Genomic DNA, 19,541 nt, shown 5'->3' on the forward strand with positions numbered 1-19,541 from the left:
CCCTCTCGGGCTCCGGTAACCGGGTCCTCTGTGTCTGAGGCCCAGTGGGTCTGAACCATAATGACTCTAATGATGACTGTGCTCAGAACTGCTGAGAGGTGGGCCGTTGTTAGTGTTATATCACTGGCTGTCATGGGGGGTGTGAGCGTATAATGAGGACCCATCACACTGAGAGCACCAGGGGACTCTGACACTTACGTCCTGAGAGCCAGGGCCAACGTGTGATGACACATGTTCCCCCCTCCTGTGCTACTAACACATGGCCACTGAAGAGAAAGGAACACTGTTGCTACCTCACTCTCTAAACAAGGTGCATGAGGAGCTTCAGGGTTTTAATGAGGGGATCACTATGAAACACATTTGTTGTAATATGAAAGAAACATCTGAAATCTACTTCCATTATTTGTCCTCCAAGAGAGGCTGAATATTCTCCTCTCTCCAATTTACACACATGACCTCCCCTAAGAGCCAGGGGCCATGTGTGATGACACTTGTTCCCCCTCATGTGCTCTCCAACAGTCTGAGCTCACACTTATACCAAATCACAGAGGGAGAAAGCAATGATGATGTAATGTAAGAAGTCAATTAGCATACTTTATACCCTGAATATTGAACGAACAACTCACAGACTACTTATACTCTTTCATGTTTGCAAAAGCATACAAGTATTATCCCAATACCCATGACACACACAGGCTAACATACAGCCCAATCCTGACTCATATGGTTACAACAGGCCTATAACATCTGTCAATAAACATCTGCCACTTAACAGGAGATCAATAGGAAATTGTGTCACCAAACACAATTTAGATAAGTTTACTGTGCTAGGAATTAAAAAGCATGTGCAATATGTTTCCACAAACAGACCACTCACAGCTACTATCTACTACTGTACTGCTGTACATCTGGTCAGAAAACTTCAAAGAATCCAGCTGCTTTTTAAATGACTTTTCCGGGAACATAATGTATTCAAATGGTGCTTGGTCAAAAAGCCCCTGGGAACTATCTGTCTATTTAGTTTACAAACATCATAACATCATAAGCCTGCCGCCTGGCTAAAGTGCTCTGCTGGCCTCTACAAGCCAGGGTCAGGTTAAGCAGTCAGTCATAATCAGGGTTGCAACCATTGGCCCAAAAACAGGCCAATGGCAAGCAGGGATTATATAAGAACTCCGCTTTGCATTATAGAGCACTTTCAAGTTAGCTCTATGAGGATGCATTGTGAGGATTTTGGGGAAAATATTGCTGATGGAAGCATATTTTTTTACCCCTGATATTCAATTGGTAGTTACAGTCTTGTACCATCGCTGCAACTCCCGTACGGACTCGGGAGAGGCAAAGGTTGAGAGCCATACGTCCTCCGAAACACGACCCTGCCAAGCCGCACTGCTTCTTGACACACTGCTCGCTTAATCCGGAAGCCAGCCGCACCAATGTGTCGGAGGAAACACCGTACAACTGGCGACCGAAGTCAGCTTGCAGGCGCACGACCCGCCACAAAGAGTCGCTAGAGCCCGATGGGAAAAGGACATCCCGGCCAGCCAAACCCTCCCCTAACCAGACAACGCTGGACCAATTGTGCGCCACCTCATGGGTCTCCCGGTCACGGCCCGCTGCGCCACTCGGGAGGCCCTCAGATGGAAGCGTTCAGTGAGTAGGAAAACGTAAAAGAAGACTTGCACTGTGATTTATGTACACACACAGGTCCTCACCTCCGCCCCAGCGTAGGCATCTTGCCAGGTCGTTCCCTGTGCCCAGAGGGAGGATGGCCACAGGGGGATCTCTGGCGAAGTTGGCCTTGTCTGCAGATGGACAGATAACAATAAGATAATGATTACAATTCTGATGGATTTCGGAGAAAATAACATTAAGGTGTAGCCAGTGTCCTGTACAGTATTATGTATAGTCTTCTCCGCTTATCAGGCACATACACTCACACACAGACACTCAAAAACACAGATACTCTCACAGTTATAAGGATGGCTTCCAGATTTAAATCTGTTACTGTGGTTCATGTATAATACATGAGTTTAATCCAATAGAATTAAGACACACCAATGCAGTCTAAGATCCATCCCACTGTCCCATCCCCTCCACACGCCAGCACACGGAAATCAGGGACATCATGGAAGAAGTTGAGCCTGGAAGACATAAATACATAAATATGTAAATATACACATACACACGCACACACATACACACACACAGTCACAGAGAGATAGAGAAAGAGAGAAAGAAAGAAAGAGAGAAAGTGAGAGACAGATGTATTAATGTGGCTGGTGTCCAGCCTTACAGAGTGTCTGGGTCACCTTCAAACGGACCTTTAATCTGGGCCAGGACAAAGGTGTCGACAGGGGCTTTCATGTGCCCCCAAAAAACAGCTGCAGTGCAAACATCACACCGGTACGTCTGTGTGTGTGTGTGCTTATGCCTGGGTGTGTGCCTGTGTGTATGTGTGTGTGCATGCATGTGTGTTTGTGTGTGCATAAGTGTGCATACGTGTGTGGGTGAGTGTGTGTGTGTGTGTATCACTGACATGGTGGGTGACACCAGTGTGACAGACTGCTCTCTCTCCTGGTCGTTGACGTGAACTGCACTAATCCTTAGTGACGCACAACACAAGCATGCCAGCACTCCAGGGAAATCTGTAGCTACAGCACCGAGCTGCGTATGTATCACATTTAACAAAACAGTTGTACATCAACATTAAACATTAATATCCTTTAACCTCACCGCATGAGGCTTGACAATTTGTGATGTTTTATGCATGTGGGCTTAGTTGGAGAAAGCGCATCAACAACGGGGCCAAACGACCATCTGCATTAGGATAGAGACATCACTCTTAATCAACACAAAACAACTAATTGTATTCTCTAAACAAATCACTCAGCTTCAATCTGCCACTCTAAAAGCCTGCTGGTGACTGAGGCTGTTGCCATGGAGCCCATGGTAACGGCGCTGGAGAATTTGTCTGGGTCTATATTAACCCTGTGTCTGCAATGCTATATAGCCATACAAAATGAGGCCTGTCTTTAGCTGTTCGCATTAAGATATGTATCCATAATGTCCTGACAAATATGCCTTTGGACAGTGTACAAATGGGGTAAGCTTGGGCAACTCTACATACAGTATTGAGATATGTATCTATCCACACTGTCCTGACAAATATGCCTTTGTAAGTGTTGCAAGGATGACCAACAATGGAGGAGTTATACAATAGTCGAGGAGAGAGTGAAGACAGATAAAAAAGCAAACTTTTCTGTCATGACATCAGATTGAGGCATGTATTGATGACATTAAAAAAAAGGAAAAACCTCACACTCTGGTAGCTCAGATGCAATAATTTATTTGACAGCAAGCTGTCTTCATCAGGGTGTATTGATGACATGACATGTGATGAGGCCCAGCAGATAATTACAGTAAAGCATGGCTAAACTTCACCCATGACTCGTGTGTTCCCTAACAAACCCACGCATAACATTAGCGAACAACAAAATAGGTTAATAAATATGATGAGTAAAGCTATCAAGAGCCAGACTAATGGCTAATAATGGCTAATCCAAATAAAGGTCCCACATAACAATCAGACAACAGTAGTCTCACACGATAATATGTTTTCCATGTAAGGACACCAAGGCTCTCCCCGTAACCACCCAGACTGTTATGTGAATAGTGAATCATCTTTTTAATAACCTCCAACCCTCATCAATATTAAACTCTCAAAGATTGTTGACATACAGTGGGGAGAACAAGTATTTGATACACTGCCGATTTTGCAGGTTTTCCTACTTACAAAGCATGTAGAGGTCTGTAATTTTTATCATAGGTACACTTCAACTGTGAGAGACGGAATCTAAAACAAAAATCCAGAAAATCACATTGTATGATTTTTAAGTAATTCATTTGCATTTTATTGCATGACATAAGTATTTGAAACATCAGAAAAGCAGAACTTAATATTTGGTACAGAAACCTTTGTTTGCAATTACAGAGATCATACGTTTCCTGTAGGTCTTGACCAGGTTTGCACACAATGCAGCAGGGACTTTGGCCCACTCCTCCATACAGACCTCCTCCAGATCCTTCAGGTTTCGGGGCTGTCGCTGGGCAATACGGACTTTCAGCTCCCTCCAAAGATTTTCTATTGGGTTCAGGTCTGGAGACTGGCTAGGCCACTCCTTAGTTGCCCTGGCTGTGTGTTTTGGGTCGTTGTCATGCTGGGAGACCCAGCCACGACCCATCTTCAATGCTCTTACTGAGGGAAGGAGGTTGTTGGCCAAGATCTCGCGATACATGGCCCCATTCATCCTCCCCTCAATACGGTGCAGTCGTCCTGTCCCCTTTGTAGAAAAGCCTGAACATGCGCTGGCTTGAGCAGGGGGACCTTGCGTGCGCTGCAGGATTTTAATCCATGACGGCGTAGTGTGTTACTAATGGTTTTCTTTGAGACTGTGGTCCCAGCTCTCTTCAGGTCATTGACCAGGTCCTGCCGTGTAGTTCTGGGCTGATCCCTCACCTTCCTCATGATCATTGATGCCCCACAAGGTGAGATCTTGCATGGAGCCCCAGACCGAGGGTGATTGACCGTCATCTTGAACTTCTTCCATTTTCTAATAATTGCGGCAACAGTTGTTGCCTTCTCACCAAGCTGCTTGCCTATTGTCCTGTAGCCCATCCCAGCCTTGTGCAGGTCTACAATTTTTTCCCTGTTTTCCCTGATGTCCTTAAACAGCTCTCTGGTCTGGCCATTGTGGAGAGGTTGGAGTCTGTTTGATTGAGTGTGTGGACAGGTGTCTTTTATACAGGTAACGAGTTCAAACAGGTGCAGTTAATACAGGTAATGAGTGGAGAACAGGAGGGCTTCTTAAAGAAAAACTAACAGGTCTGTGAGAGCTGGAATTCTTACTGGTTGGTAGGTGATCAAATACTTGTCATGAAATAAAATGCAAATTAATTACTTAAAAACATACAATGTGATTTTCTGGATTTTTGTTTTAGATTCCGTTTCTCACAGTTGAAGTGTACCTATGATAAAAATTACAGACCTCTACATGCTTTGTAAGTAGGAAAACCTGCATAATCGGCAGTGTATCAAATACTTGTTCTCCCCACTGTACATTGGACTGCGCCTGACAATAAAACAGCATATGAACAAACAGCATGTAAAGTTATTGATATTTATAGTTATAGAATCCTATAGGACCTATCCTATAGAATTTTATAGAATTCCAGAGGAGTCTAATAGGACTGGTTCCAAAATCTAATATGATTGAATCAGCAACAACAGCATCATTTTCAACTTATGTTTTAGGAAAATAAATGGAACTTTCAACATAAATGCCCAATATTCTACTTACTTATAATATAATAATAATATGCCATTTAGCAGACGCTTTTATCCAAAGTGACTTACAGTCATGTGTGCATACATTTTTACATATGGGTGGTCCCGGGGATCGAACCCACTACCCTGGCGTTACAAGCGCCATGCTCTACCAATTGAGCTACAGAGGACCACAGAGGACCACTTCTGTTCTATGTGTGCTATTTCTATGCTTCCCATTCTTAAGTTTTGTTTTTGCATCTTTTACTTTCGGTTTTTGTACACCAGCTTCAAACAGCTGAAACAACAATATTTTTGGTTATGGAAAATGTATTTCACAGCGGTTTCTATGGTACAATTATTCTCTACACTATGCTAGTTTATTTTGTAACATACAGTTGAAGTCGGAAGTTTACATACACCTTAGCCAAATAAATTTCAACTCCGTTTTTCACAATTCCTGACATTTAATCCTAGTAACAATTCCCTGTCTTAGGTCAGTTAGGATCACCACTTTATTTTAAGAATGTTAAATGTCAGAATAATAGTAGAGAGAATGATTTATTTCAGATTCCCAGAGGGTCAGAAGTTTACTTACACTCAATTAGTATTTGGTAGCATTGCCTTCAAATTGTTTAACTTGGGTCAAACATTTAGGGTAGCCTTCCACAAGCTTCCCACAATAAGTTGGGTGAATTTTGGCCCATTCCTCCTGACAGAGCTGGTGTAACTGATTCAGGTTTGTAGGCCTCCTTGCTCGCACACACTTTTTCAGTTCTGCCCACAAATGTTCTATAGGATTGAGGTCAGGGCTTTGTGATGGCCACTCCAATACCTTGACTTTGTTGTCCTTAAGCCATTTTGCCACAACTTTGGAAGTATGCTTGGGGACATTGTGCATTTGGAAGACCCATTTACGACCAAGCTTTAACTTCCTGACTGATGTCTTGAGATGTTGCTTCAATATATCTACATAATTTTCCTTCCTCATGATGCCATCTATTTTGTGAAGTGCACCAGTCCCTCCTGCAGCAAAGCACCCCCACAGCATGATACTGCCACCCCCGTGCTTCACGGTTGGGATGGTGTTCTTCGGCTTGCAAGCATCGCCCTTTTTCCTCCAAACATAACGATGGTCATTATGGCCAAACATTTCTATTTTTGTTTCAACAGACCAGAGGACATTTCTCCAAAGAGTACGATCTTTGTCCCCATGTGCAGTTGCAAACCGTAGTCTGGATTTTTTATGGCGGTTTTGGAGCAGTGGCTTCTTCCTTGTTGAGTGGCCTTTCAGGTTATGCCGATATAGGACTCGTTTTACTGTGGATAGAGATACTTTTGTACCGGTTTCCTCCAGCATCTTCACGAGGTCCTTTGCTGTTGTTCTGGGATTGATTTACACTTTTCGCACCAAAGTACATTCATCTCTAGGAGACAGAACGAGTCTCCTTCATGAGCGGTATGACGGCTGCATGGTCCATTGGTGTTTATACTTGCGTGCTATAGTTTGTACAGATGAACGTGGTACCTTCAGGTGTTTGGAAATTGCTCCCAAGGATGAACCAGACTTGTGGAGGTCTACAATTTTTTTCTGAGGTCTTGGGTGATTTCTTTTGATTTTCCCATGATGTCAAGCAAAGAGTCGCTGAGTTTGAAGGTAGGCCTTGAAATACATCCACAGGTACACCTCCAATTGACTCAAATTATGTCAATTAGCCTATCAGAAGCTTCTAAAGCCATTACATAATTTTCTGGAATTTTCCAAGCTGTTTAAAAGCACAGTCAACTTCTGTAAACTTCTGACCCACTGGAATTGTGATACAGTGAATTATAAGTTTAATACTCTGCCTGTAAATAATTGTTGGAAAAATTACTTGTGTCATGCACAAAGTAGATGTCCTAACCGACTTGCCAAAACTATAGTTTGTTAACAAGAAATGTGTGGTGTGGTTGAAAAACAAGTTTTAATGACTCCAACCTAAGTGTATGTAAATTTCCGACTTCAACTGTAAACTGAAATTAGGCAAACTATTAGAGTTTTAGAAACCAGGAAATTGCAGAGCAATTTCTGCATAGTGCAACTTTAATATGGTAGGCCTAGCCTATAGAAAGCTGATGGATCCTCCTCTTTTTAATAGAGGCCATCAAAACTCTGTTTTCTCACACAATTGCATAGCATAGCCTATAGAGATGTTGCACAACATGGGCTTATAGGAACACTTATTTAATTCCATGCATCAACCAGCTATGAGGAGCTGGCTCTCGCTGTGCAACAGGTGATCCTATTCTGTTTAAACTCTGAATGCCAGGGCTCTCATGAAGTGTTTTCATTTGCATTGATGTCAGAGTGATTAGAGGGACAATAGAGCACTGAGTATCGGCCATTAGCGACTGGCCGTTAGCAAGTTTGGTAGGCTACTAATGACCATCAGCGGCATCAGAGCACAGTTTTGGAGAAGCCTAGTTACCAAGATGGAATTTGACTGCTGTCATGACTCCTGACTGCTGGTGTGGCGGTAATAGGGTCACCGTAACAGCCCTACATCCAAGTGATAAAACCTCACAAAGGTGGGGAACCCCAACTCACTGCAGCACAGATATCACCAATCGCTATTCCCCTAACAATGCCCAAGACGTAGCCACACCCCTAGAGGAGTGAGCACGCACACCACTAGGCAACCCTTGTCCTTTGCTGTCATATGCCAGGGAGATAGCCTCCACAATCCAATGAGAAAGACGCTGCTTAGAAAGCGCCCTACCCCAAACTGGATTAGCGAAACAGACAAAAAGTATGTCACAAACGCGGATATCCTTGGTCCTATCCAATTATGTGTGTAATGCGCGCACTGGACACAGGCCATGCAACTTCCGTTGTTCACTAGAATCAAACGGAGGTGAGAAAGGGAACAGCTTGAAATCCAGGAACCTGTAAATCATAGCCATAACCTTGGGAGCAACATCTGCATTAAGGCGTAACATCACTTTGGAGTCGCCAGGTGCAAACTCCAAACAGGAAGTGTGACGCCAAGGCCATGAGCAGGGCAGTCTTGTAGGAAAGGACCTTCAGGTCCACAGAGTCCAATGGTTCAAACGGAGCATCCAGGACCCGAGCCAGGTCCCAGGTCGGTGCCATAGGCTTAGACACTGGTCTGAGCCGACGCACACCTTTCAGGAACCGCACCACCAGAAAATGAGACCCGGGGTAGAGCCGTCAATCCCTACATGACACACCGAGATGGCTGCCATATAAACCTTCAATGTGGAAAAAGAAAGGCCCTGCTCATAAATCTCTTGCAAGAACATAACAATAATAAATAATAAATCAACTTTATGTCCTGAATACAAAGCATTATGTTTGGGGCAAATCCAACACAACACATCACTGAATACCACTTCATATTTTCAAGCATGATGGCAAGGGCTGATTTCAAGGTTTTACTGTTAACCTATAAAGCGTTACATGGGCTTGCTCCTACCTATCTTTCCGAGTTGGTCCTGCCGTACATACCAATACGTACGCTACGGTCACAAGACGCAGGCCTCCTAATTGTCCCTAGAATTTCTAAGCAAACAGCGGGAGGCAGGGCTTTCTCCTATAGATCTCCATTTTTATGGAACAGTCTGCCTACCCATGTGAGAGACGCAGACTCGGTCTCAACCTTTAAGTCTTTACTGAAGACTTATCTCTTCAGTAGGTCATATGATTGAGTGTAGTCTGGCCCAGGAGTGTGAAGGTGAACGGAAAGGCTCTGGAGCAACGAACAGCCCTTGCTGTCTCTGCCAGGCCGGTTCCCCTCTCTCCACTGGGGTTCTCTGCCTCTAACCCTGTTACAGGGGCTGAGTCACTGGCTTGCTGGTGCTCTTTCATGCCGTCCCTAGGAGGGGTGCGTCACTTGAGTGGGTTGAGTTACTGACGTGATCTTCCTGTCTGGGTTGGCGCCCCCCCTTGGTTTGTGCTGTGGTGGAGACCTCTGTGGGCTATACTCGGCCTTGTCTCAGGATTGTAAGTTGGTGGTTGAGGATATCCCTCTGGTGGTGCGGGGGCTGTGCTTTGGCAGAGTGGGTGGGGTTATATCCTTCCTGTTTGGCCCTGTCCGGGGTTTCTTCAGATGGGGCCACAGTGTCTCCGGACCGCTCCTGTCTCAGCCTCCAGTATTTATGCTGCAGTAGTTTATGTGTCGGGGGGCTGGGGTTAGTTGGTTATACCTGGAGTACTTCTCCTGTCTTATCCAGTGTCCTGTGTGAATTTAAGTATGCTCTCTCTAATTCTCTCGTTCTCTCTTTCTCTCTGAGAACCTGAGCCCTAGGACCATACGTCAGGACTACCGGGCATGCTGACACCTTGCTGTCCCCAGTCCGCCTGGCCTTGCTGCTATTCCAGTTTCAACTGTTCTGCCTGCGGTTACGAAACCCCTACCTGTCCCAGACCTGCTGTTTTCAACTCTTAATGATCGGCTATGAAAAGCCAACTGAGAGACCTGAGCCCTAGGACCATACGTCGGGACTACCGGCCGTGGTGACTCCTTGCTGTCCCCAGTCCGCCTGGCCTTGCTGCTATTCCAGTTTCAACTGTTCTGCCTGCGGTTATGGAACCCCTACCTGTCCCAGACCTGCTGTTTTCAACTCTTAATGATCGGCTATGAAAAGCCAACTGAGATTTATTCCTGATTATTATTTGACCATGCTTGTCACTTATGAACATTTTTGAACATCTTGGCATGGTTCTGTTATAATCTCCACCCGGCACAGCCAGAAGAGGACTGGCCACCCTTCATAGCCTGGTTCCTCTCTAGGTTTCTTCCTAGGTTTTGGCCTTTCTAGGGAGTTTTTCCTAGCCACCGTGCTTCTACACCTGCATTACTAGCTGTTTGGGGTTTTAGGCTGGGTTTCTGTACAGCACTTCGAGACATTAGCTGATGTACGAAGGGCTATATAAAATAAAATTGATTGATTGAAATTGATGGTGGTTGCATCATGTTATGGGTATGTTTGTCATCGGCAATTACTAGGGAGTTTTTTAGGATAAAAATAAATGTAATAGAGCTAAGCACAGGCAAAATCCTAGAGGAAAACCTAGTTCAGTCTGCTTTCCAACAGACACTGGGAGACAAATTCACCTTTCAGCAGGACAATAACTTAAAACACAAGGCCAAATATACACTGGAGTTGCTTACCAAAACGACATTGAATGTTCCTGAGTGACCTCGTTACAGTTTTGACTTAAATCGTATTGAAAATGTCTGTCAAGACTTGAAAATGTCTGTCTAGCAATGATCAACAACCAACTTGACAGAGCTAAAAGAATATTGTACAATTTAGGTGTGCAAAGCTCTTAGAGACTTACCCAAAAAGACTCACAGCTGTAATCACTGCCAAAGGGGATTCTAACATGAATTGTCTCAGGGTGTTGAATACTTACACTACCGTTCAAATGTTTGGGTTCACTTAGAAATGTCCTTGTTTTCGATAAAAAAGCAATTTTTTTGTCCATTAAAATAACATCAAATTGATCAGAAATACAGTGTAGACATTGTTAATGTTGTAAATGGCGATTGTAGCTGGAAACGGCTGATTTTTAATGGAATATCTACATAGGCGTACAGAGGCCCATTATCAGCAACCATCAGTCCTGTGTTACAATGGCACGTTGTGTTTGCTAATCCAAGTTTAATCATTTTAAAAGGCTAATGGATCATTAGAAAACCCTTTTGCAATTATGTTAGCACAGCTGAAAACTGTTGTGCTGATTAAAGAAGCAATAAAACTGGCCTTCTTGAGACTAGTTGAGTATCTGGAGCATCAGCAATTGTGGGTTCGATTACAGGCTCAAAATGTCCAGAAACAAATAACTTTCTTCTGAAACTCATCAGTCTATTCTTGTTCTGAGAAATGAAGGCTATTCCATGCGAGAAATTGCCAAGAAACTGAAGATCTCGTACAATGCTGTTTACTACTCCCTTCCCAGAACAGCGCAAACTGGCTCTAACCAGAATAGAAAGAGGAGTGGGAGGTCCCGGTGCACAACTGAGCAAGAGGACAAATACATTAGAGTGTCTAGTTTGAGAAACAGATGCCTCACAGGTCCTCAACTGGCAACTTCATTAAATAGTACCCGCAAAACACCAGTCTCAACGTCAACAGTGAAGAGGCGACTCCGGGATGCTGACCTTCTAGGCAGAGTTGCAAAGAAAAAGCCATATCTCAGACTGGCCAATAAAAAGAAAAGATGAAGATGGGCAGTCTGAGATATGGCTTTTTCTTTGCAACTCTGCCTAGAATGGGAGATCATTGGAGATGTAGTGATCTGTTGTCTTACTATGAGTACATTTTTTATTCATGTTGACCCTGATCTCTGACATGACCTTTGACCCTTAGACAGCAGTTACTGCCTTCTTTCTTGGCATGATATGTTACAAATTGCAGGGTAATACCAAAGCAAAGAGCAGTATCTGCCATTTTCATTTGTTAGTTTACTATACTTCTCCTTTATGCTATTAATAAAAGAGCAGTGTAATTACTGACAGTGTAACAGAGTTGAAACTGCATCCTTTGTGTGTCTTCCACTAAGATACCAGCTGCATTTACATGGAGATGTAGGTTCTGCATCAGTCACATTACATACTGTGTTTTACAAGTAGCCCATGTCTTGTTATAAGAATAAATGTGAAAAGCAGCACTGCAATTGTTTGAATTACATGAAATTATTACCTATCTTGTAATATATAATGATGTATGATGATAGAAGTACCATGAGATTTTTAAATTAAATTATTTTATTTTAATTGTTTTATGACACTTACATAGATACTTACATAGACAATTTTGAATAAATAACAGCTTTAAGAACGAATTGTAAACATATTTTCATATTCATAAGAGGACACAAATGACATTTAGCTACAATTAATAAAATGCTGAATAGTTACATTTAATTTCTAAGTAAAACTTCTTCAGTGCTCTTCCATATCACTTCTCATCCTCAGCAATGCTGTTCACAGCCAAGGCATTCCAAAACTGGCTTAGATTTGCAGACATCAGATGAAACAGCTTGGTAGATTGCATGGACGGACATTGACAGGAATAAAACCTAGTATTGACGTGGTTGTACAGTCCTAATGCACCCTCACATGGCAACTTTGATCCCCATAGATACTATAATCATCTAGGCCACAGGGATTGGTGGAAGTCATTTTGGCAAAAAAGTTTATTCCCGCATTCATGTAGTGATGGCACCGAAGCAGACACATTGAGCACACATTTGGCATGCCAAAGCTTGTTGTGCTAATTACATACGCCACCAACAAAGGTGATGGATACAATTTTGGTTCTATATCGTGGAGCTCCGTCCCATAGGGGAGCTCTGCTACTATTGGTTTAACCCGCTGCCTAGGCAGCGAACAGCCTGAGACAAAATTATGCACACACCTGCAGCCAATAAGAGTACAGGTGTCCCTATAAGAGGGGACGCTTCCCCTCAATCAGCCTCCCATTATCTTCAGCGACTGGACTAGACTGAAGAAGCCAAGAAGAGACGAAGACTCAGGACGAAGAAAACGGCGTCGATTTTCCAGGTCATCGTCGTCGTCCTAAATGAGCACACCGGGACATTTTCCACCCCCAAAAGCTATTTTCAGAGCTCAATGCCGCGGTTCCTCCATGGCGGCTGCGGACTCCCACAACCTTTGTTTTGTGTGTTTGGGTTCACAGCACGCCAAGGACGGCATCAGCGATCCCCCTATTTGCGCCAGCTGCGCCCTCCTTTCATTGAAGGAGAGGAAGCAGCGCTGGGCGTTCTTTAGGGAGGATATCCCTTTGGAGGATGTGCTATCGGTGTTAGCCTCAGCTTCTGAGGCATCATCCGAGGGCGCAGACTCTGGAGAAGACAGGGATTATGGGGATGAGATGGATATTCCTATGGAACAATCCGTCCCTCTGACCCAGAACTTCAAGACCCCCTTTCCTTTGGAGAGTGAGAGGTATTGTACTTCCCTGGGCGATGACGACACAGGCTCTGAGAGATCAGTAGCCCTGTCCTTCGCTGCAGCCTCTCTGCGCTCAGACTTTCCTGGGCTCATTGAGAGGGCTGCTAGACGTTTGGAGATAGCGCTGCCCCCCATTCCCTCCGCACCGGATGTGGACATGATGGAGGGCGGCCCCTATTCTCGGCCAAGGAGGGCGGCGGAGCCTTTGGCTCCAGCAATGCCCTTGCTGGCAAAATACGTTGAGGGCTCATGGGAGGCGCCTCTGGCCGTGCGTTCGCCGGCCAAGGCGTACCTCCCGTTTAGCAGAGTGGAGGGAAGGCAACAGGGCTTCACTAAGGGAATCCCCAGGCTAGAGAGCGCACTGGCTGCGTATCTCGTGCCGGGTTTGAGTCCCTGGCCCTCTTCCAAGAAGGCCACTCTGCCGACGCAGAAAGACCGCTTCACAGCACAGCTGGTGGAAAAGTATTTTACGTTGGGGGCCCAAGCTGTAGCAGCAGCAAATAACATTGACCTCCTAGCGGCCTCTCTGTCCCGTCTAACCACGGGTAAGACTGAGGTCGGCAGGGAGGAGGTGGAAGAGGCGTCCAGGATTTCTGGCGCTATTCTTCACCTGACACAGGCGTCAGCTGTCTGCACGGGGTGGTCCATGGCCACTTTGGTGGTCGCGGAGCGACACCTATGGCTGTCACTGACAACCATGAAAGAAGCAGACAGAGCGTCGCTTCTGAACGCCCCCTTCTCTGACAACGGCCTCTTCGGAGTCGCCGTCAAAGAGGTGACGGAGCGCTTCAGGAAGCTCGACGAGGAGAGGAAGCAGCTGGCCAGACACCTGCCACTGGCAGGGAGAGCAGGCCACGTGACTACTAAACAGTCCACCTCCACCACCTCTAGTAGAGCAGGCTCTACTGCGAGGCGTCGTGCCCGGCGCCAGACGGCGTCTTCGAGCAGCAGGAGAGGGGGCTCCGCCCCCCCAGCAGCACCTGAGGCCCCGACGATGCCGCCGGCGAGGGAAGTCATCATAGCGTCGACTTGGCAGCCTAAGGGCAACCAGAAGAGACGGCGCACGTGACTGGACGTGGGGGAGAGAATGGAAGATGGCACAGCGACGAGTTCGACTGCGCCCGCTATTCCCCCCCACCCTTCTGTTGAGGGTACGGAGGATAATGTTTTTGTTGATGTGTGTAATAAAGAGTTGGCTCCACCTGACTTTGTAAAAAAAAAGCCCCTTTTCCATAATACATCTGAGAGCGTTCGACCTTCCTCACTCTCACTCTCTCTCTCTCTCTCTCTCTCTCTCTCTCACACCACTCTGAGTGCAGCTCACGGGTTTAACCAACGTATCGGCGCCCCCGTTTCTCTCAGAACGTGCTGATGTTCACCACTCTGAGTGTAGCTCAGCCCACCAAGGGTGCGTAGCTGAGAACACACATGAGGCGAGTGTGATAAAGGTAACAAGGCACCGCCTTGCTTTACCTCATGAAGACCTCACGTTGCAGACTCCTAGGAGTACTGCAGTGAAGGCCTCACATAGCAGATTGCAGTCACAGCCAGGTAATGGAATGATGACGAAATCACTCTCTGAGGACGGCGCTCTGTCTCAGGCTAACGCCTCAGTCAGTGCAGTTCAGACCCGTGCTGCGTTCACGGAGGGCAGGAATACTACGGTCACGAGTTTAACCAACGTATTGGCGCCCCCGTTTCTCTCAGAATGCGGTAATGTTTCCTCTCCCTTTCATGGGAGGCCCGCCTTGGGCTGTTCCACCACCTTAGTGCTGGGGAACAGCGGCAGCGAGGGCCATCGAGGAATACAGGTCCTTCCTACTGAATGTACCACAGCTTTGCGCTCTTCCGCTTTCTCTGCATTGCTGGGAGTGGTGGCGAAGCTGTACCCTCTCACGCTGGCTAGACCAGACGTTGCAGAAGGGTTATGCCATCCAATTCCATCTGACCCCTCCCCCATTCAGGGGGGTGGTGGAGACGGTGATGAAAACGCCCGAAAAAGTGGCCGCTCTGGTTTCAGAGATTACGGAACTTTTGGCGAAGGAGGCGGTCAAAGTAGTTCCCCTGGAGCAAAGGAACAAAGGGCTATATTCACCCTATTTCCTGGTGCCCAAAAAGACGGGGGAAATGAGGCCGATATTGGATTTACGCATTCTCAACGAGAGCGTAGCCAAACGGCCCTTCCGAATGCTCACGACAAAACGTCTACTGGAATGTGTCCAGAAAGGAGACGTTTGTACGAGCATAGACCTAAAGGACTCGTTCTTTCATGTGCCGGTGCAGCTGCATCACAGAAAGTTTCTGCGATTCGCCTTTCAAGGGGTGGCGTACGAGTTCACGAGGATGCCATTCGGGTACGCCCTGGCACCTCGCACGTTTTCCAAGTGTGTGGAGGCGGCATTGGAACCGTTGCGTCGTCAGGGAATAAGGCTACTAGCCTACCTAGACGACCTACTGGTTCTCGCCCTGTCAGCAGAGCTGGCGTTCACTTACACGACACAGACAGTGATTCATCTCACACGTCTGGGGTTCGCTGTGAATTGGAAAAAGAGCGCGCCCTGGCCCAGTCATCAGATTGTCTACCTGGGGATACAGCTAGACACTGTAATGATGAGGGCTCGAATTTCGGACCCTCGAAGGGTAGCCCTGTTGCTAGCCCTGAGAAGGTTTCGTACGAATCACACGGTAACGGCGCTGTAAGTCATGTCACTCTTGGGTCTCATGTCGTCAGCCCATTTCGTGGTCCCGCTGGGACTCCTGCGCATGCGCAGGATGCAGCGATGGTTCGCCCAACTAAGACTAGACCCAGTGCGTCAACGTCGTCAGTTGGTGGTGGTTCCTCTCTCGCTCAGTGCAGATCTGAACTATTGGAGAGACCCGCGCATTCTTACGCACGGAGTCCCAATAGGCAAAGTGTCCTCCTACATTCCAGTGTTTACAGATGCCTCTCTGACTGGATGGGGAGGGACATGTCAGACCCAAGCGATAGGTGGTGTGTGGCCTCTTTCGAGTCGCCACATCAACCTCTTGGAGTTGGAAACGGTTCGACTGGTTCTGACCCACTTCGCGTCTACCCTTCGGGGTCGCGATGTGTTGGTCTGGTCAGACAACCGGACCACAGTAGCCTACATAAATCGCCAGGGAGGAGTCAGGTCTCCTGCACTCTCCTGTGGCTGTGGGCTCACGAGCACCTTCGCTCGTTGAGAGCAGCACACATTCCGGGCTACTTGAACGTGGGAGCAGACCTCATGTCTAAAGGGGGTCCTCGAGACGACAAGTGGAGTCTGCAGCCGGACATTGTTCTCCAAATTTGGGAATAGTTCGGGAGAGCCGAGGTGGACTTATTTGCGTCACGTATGAACGCGCATTGTCCTCTATGGTTCTCTCTGAGGGAACAGGACGAACCGCCACTGGGGAGGGACGCGTTTGTGCACCGACCGTGGCCGAGAGTTCTTCTGTATGCATTCCCACCGCTGTCCTGCATTCTCCCACTGTTAGCCAGGGTGAGATCAGGCGGGCTGTCAATAATATTGGTGGCCCCCGATCGCCCGGGGGCTCCATGGTTCGCGGAGATGAGTCAGATGTTGATTGCGCCACCTTGGCCAATTCCACATCGACGGGACGCGTTGTCTCAGGTGGGAGGCTCGATAGGGCGATTGCCCATTTTTGGCCAACCACTGAAGGCTTGGCACCTGAGTGGGACAGGCTAGAGTGCCGTGGGTTATCTGATTCAGTAATCAGGACCATACAGGGTTCACGTGCCGGTTCCACTTCCAGGGTGTATGCCAGTAAATGGAACGTGTTTTCACATTGGTGTGTCACAGAGAATGTAGACCCCATGAACTGTCGGGTTGAGAGTGTACTCTCGTTCCTGCAGTTTGTTTGATAAGCAGCGATCGCCTGCCACCATTAAGGTGTTTGCAGTGGCGATTTCAGCTTGTCACGAGGGGTTTGACAGAGACACTGTCTTCAGCCACCCTCTAGTGAAACGTTTCTTATTAGGAATGCGGCGGCTTAGGCCAATGCCTAGAGCCACGCTTCCTCAGTGGGATTTGGCTTTGGTACTCAAAGCGCTCTGTGAGTCGCCGTTCGAGCCATTGAATCAAATACCCCTCAAGATGCTGTCTATGAAGACGGCACTGCTGCTCGCTTTGACTACTGCTAAGCGTGTCAGTGATTTGTGTGCTCTTTCGACGAGACCCGACTGCCTTGCCATTAATGGCGATTTGAGCAGAGCAGTGTTACGTCCTAACCCGGCATTTATGCCGAAGGTTATTAAGAGCTCACATAGATCACAGACCGTGGAGCTCTGGGCTTTTTCTCCCCCTCCCCATGGGGAAAGGAGAGAGGAAAGGCTCCATTGCCTGCGTGCTTTGGCGTGTTACGTTGAGCGCACAGCAGCGATTAGGTCATCGCCTCAGCTGTTTGTGTGTCAAGGTGCGGCTGCACTAGGTAGACCACTTTCGAAACAGTGTCTGTCTCATTGGCTTTGCGAAGGCATTGAGACAGCTTGAGAGGCAGCGGGCGACAATTGCCTCAGGGTATAAGAGCCCACTCCACTCGTGGAGTAGCGGCTTCTACTGCCCTTTTCAGAAGAACAGGGGTAGAGGATATCTGTGCAGCGGCGTTGTGGTCGTCACTGTCTCCATTTATCAGTTTCTATCTTTTGGATATGTCTTCTAACTCTTTGGCTCAGTCTGTACTCAGCGTGGCTGAGGGGAGGACTTGAGCTAAGAGAGAGGAATGCAGGACCGAGGAGACAGGTCTCTTTCAGGTCCGCTTCTGATAGAAATACATATTTTAGCATGACTCCTGACTGACATGTTCAGTACAGTAGAAGGCATGTATTGATCTGCCCACCAGTGAATAACTGGGTTGAGGCGGAATGATGAGGGATAATAGTAGTAACCTTAGTTACGGTACTATTAGACCGGTCATGACAATTTTGACGGAATGTGACGTCATCTATCTGCTTGTTCAGATTAGTATGAATCATGTTCTGAGATCTGCCCACTAATCTTTGGGGTTCCATTGATTGAGCGGGGCGGGCTACCGTGTACACAATGTAGAGTGACACTTTGTGTCATTCCATTAGTGGTCGGTATTGTTGTAACAGGATATTGAGGTACCATCTATCTGCTAGTACAGATTAGTATGGCCCGTATTCTAGTGATCTGCCCACCAGACATTGGTGATGCCATTGGACTAGGTGGGGCGGATTTGGACCGATGACACAGTATATTGTGACACTGTGTGTTACAGTACTGCGGGACTTGGTCGCAGCCATTGCTAGGCCCGACCTTTTCATTTCGATGGGAAGTGTTGGGCTCGGCAGGGAGTACATTATGGGGCGGAGCTCCACGATATAGAACGATAGTTACTGGAGTGTAACTCCAGTTCTATGAGTGGAGCGGAGCCCCATAGGACTTAAGGCCCTGCCGACCCTCTCTAGTCTCGCTGAAGATAATATCTCGGGAGGCTGATTGAGGGGAAGCGTCCCCTCTTATAGGGACACCTGTACTCCTATTGGCTGCAGGTGTGTGCATAATTTTGTCTCAGGCTGTTTGCTGCCTAGGCAGCGGGGTAAACCAATAGGAGCAGAGCTCCCCTATGGGGCTCAGCTCCACTCATAGAACTGGAGTTACACTCCGGTAACTATCGATTTTAACTTTCCTGACCGGGACAGTCACTCAATACTGGAATATAAAAGAAAACCAGAAACCCTGGACATGTGAGTAGATATATTATTAATGAGGTAACGTAGCAATGCGGTGTGTGTGCTCAACCGGAAAACGAGCGTGCGTGGCTTTTGACAATTCAGTATGGGGTGCACATCTGACTGACTGTCAGCTGGCTAGAGATCGTGTGTGTGGTGTAACGTTACTGATTCAAATAACCCATGGAATGTCAGAATAAAATTATAGGGATTATATTCATTATAGGGGTAATAGATTGAAGCTAGTATAAATTGCTGATCGCCTCTTATGGGAGCAGGTAGCACAAATATATTGCTTCATGCTAATGCTAGCTAGGTAGGTTTTTACATTTTGGTAGGGGCGCCTCAGTTCTAGCTAGGTGGCTGTCACTGGCTAGAAATCGTGTGTGGTGTACTGATTCAAAGAAACCATCAGATGACATTTCAGAATATAATTCATTATAGAGCTAATAGATTGAAGTTAGTATCAATTGCAGATCTCCTCTAATGGGAGGGGGTAGCATTGTTAGTCTATGCT

The 19,541-nt window shown here is 46.7% G+C and overlaps 1 protein-coding gene across 2 annotated transcripts in view; it reads right to left on the reverse strand.

Annotated features, from left to right (window-relative positions):
• The window catches only part of LOC121537033 (diacylglycerol kinase beta), a 160,999-nt gene that overhangs the window by 55,895 nt on the left and 85,563 nt on the right, over window positions 1-19,541 (reverse strand). For both annotated transcript variants that reach the window (XM_041844776.2, XM_041844775.2), the window contains 2 exons: window positions 2,059-2,144; window positions 1,716-1,805 (listed from right to left, as the gene is read on the reverse strand). In XM_041844776.2, the coding sequence (XP_041700710.1) occupies window positions 1,716-1,805; window positions 2,059-2,144 (176 nt within the window). The remainder of the gene's footprint in view (window positions 1-1,715; window positions 1,806-2,058; window positions 2,145-19,541) is intronic.

This window comes from Coregonus clupeaformis, chromosome 23 (genome assembly GCF_020615455.1).
Source record: "Coregonus clupeaformis isolate EN_2021a chromosome 23, ASM2061545v1, whole genome shotgun sequence".
NCBI lineage: Eukaryota > Metazoa > Chordata > Actinopteri > Salmoniformes > Salmonidae > Coregonus > Coregonus clupeaformis.